General features: G+C 67.8%; 1 protein-coding gene across 1 annotated transcript; it reads left to right on the top strand.

Moving 5' to 3' along the window:
- On the top strand, positions 1-486 carry AURANDRAFT_35408 (hypothetical protein; the record flags this gene model as incomplete). The annotated part of the gene is made up of 1 exon (XM_009044783.1): positions 1-486. A coding segment is annotated over one exon (486 nt), but the record flags the coding sequence as incomplete, so codon positions are not given.
- Positions 487-1,795: the final 1,309 nt, after the last annotated feature.

Genomic DNA, 1,795 nt, shown 5'->3' with positions numbered 1-1,795 from the left:
GAGGCGCTCTGGCGCGACACTCGCGTTGACACACAGCCACTCCTGGCACCCCTCAGCCTCGACCTCGGTGCCACGGAGGAGCTAGCGCTTCTTGAGCGCCGATGCACCGTGGAACGCGTTGGCTTCCGCCTCGCCGTCAATGACCTCGCACCCCCGGGACGACGCGTCGCCGTCATCTCGGTCCCGAGTGCACGAGGCACAACTTTTGGCGTGTCAGACATCCGCGAGCTCATCACCCTTCTCGACGATGACGCCGCCCATGACACGCCACTACCCAAGCTCCCCAAGCTCCACACGCTCTTTGCATCCAAAGCATGTCGCGCCGCTGTGATGATCGGCACTCCGCTCATCAAAACAAAGATGACCCAGCTGCTCGACCACCTCGCAACCCTCCTGCAGCCCTGGAATTGTCCCCACGGCCGCCCGACCACTCGCCACCTTGCTCACGTCCCCTCGCTCTTCGCGCTGCAATCGCCCACAGCGTAGTTCCGCTGAGTCTGTGGCGCCAGACGTACCAGTAGGGCCCCCTACCTTCAAGTTACCCGCCCAAGTTACCCCAGGGTACTACAGCCCGCGGGAATGGCGACGCGTTCTAGTTTGAACCCCACCCGGCCCCCCAGCGCCTGAGTAAAGCCCCCAGCCGCCGACCCAAAATTGTCGGGGGTGTTTCGGGTCCCTTGGGGTCCCCTCCAGCGCAGGGGGGGGTTTCTGGGCGAGGTTCCGCCGCCGGCGGCGGCCCCGGGGGCCTGGGGCCTACTAGAACAAACTAGAACGGTTCTAGTTCCAGTATACGGCTCCGGGTGCCCGGAGTTTCTAGCCACGATGCGAGACACAGTTACCGCGCCCGGCCTATCTGGAGAGGCCTCGGGGTGCGGGGGGGTGGTCGACACAACAGGGGGGGCGAGGGGGGCACAGTGGGCGCGCGACGGGCGGCCGGCGGGGCCGGCGGATCCAGCGGGATTCCAGTTTAGGGCTCGGAGTCCGAGTCGTCGTCCTCATGTGTCGTCCGAGCCTGAGGCCCGCTGGCGAGCGTCATATTTCACCCGCCGGCGACTCGGGCCCATGACATATAGGAAATGAGCCGTAGTGATTATAATTGCCCAACGTATATATCATAAACGATGCCAGTGTTATTGGAGATCGGACTCCCATCCAACGCGTCGGACTCGTCTTAGACCGCGTCACTACGGGTCGTTTCTATGGAAGCGATTTCATCGGGGGACCCTCCGCAGAGCCGGTGCCACCGGCTATCCAGGTCCACTAGCGGGGAAAGCAGATGCTTCCTCGGTGGTTTAAGGGGTCAAAACGCGCCGGTTTCACGCGCGTGCGCGCGGCGGGGGGGGCAGGGGGCGCTCAGGCCTCGGCGTCGGCGTCGTCGCCTGGGACGAGTCAGGTGAGGCGCCCCCGGCTTCCCGACGCTCGGACCTCGTCCGCGTCGCGCTCATCTCGGCTCGGTTTCGGGCGGGCGACCGTCGCGCGTCGCGCGCCCGAAGACGCGACGCGCTCTCCGGAGCGCGCGGGGCGCGCGACGTCGGCGTGGTTCCGCGCGGCGCCGCGCCAAGGAGGGGCTTCTTCTCGAGCGCGGCGCGCGGCGCTCCCTGGTCGAGCGTCGCGCAGTAGAGGAAGAGCGCGCCGGAGGACGCGTAGGACGCGACGACGGACCAGAGCACGAGCCACTTGACGACGGCGTCGGCCGCGCCGCCGGCGAGGAGCGCGTCGTAGACGACGCCTGCGCGGCCCCCGCGGTCGGCCGGGCCGCCGCCGCCCCGGCCCGGCTTCGGGCGGGCGATCGCCC

The sequence above is a fragment of the Aureococcus anophagefferens genome (genome assembly GCF_000186865.1).
Source record: "Aureococcus anophagefferens unplaced genomic scaffold AURANscaffold_806, whole genome shotgun sequence".
NCBI lineage: Eukaryota > Pelagophyceae > Pelagomonadales > Pelagomonadaceae > Aureococcus > Aureococcus anophagefferens.
Note: the sequence above shows the minus strand (reverse complement) of the source record. Positions and strands in the feature narration are given on the sequence as shown.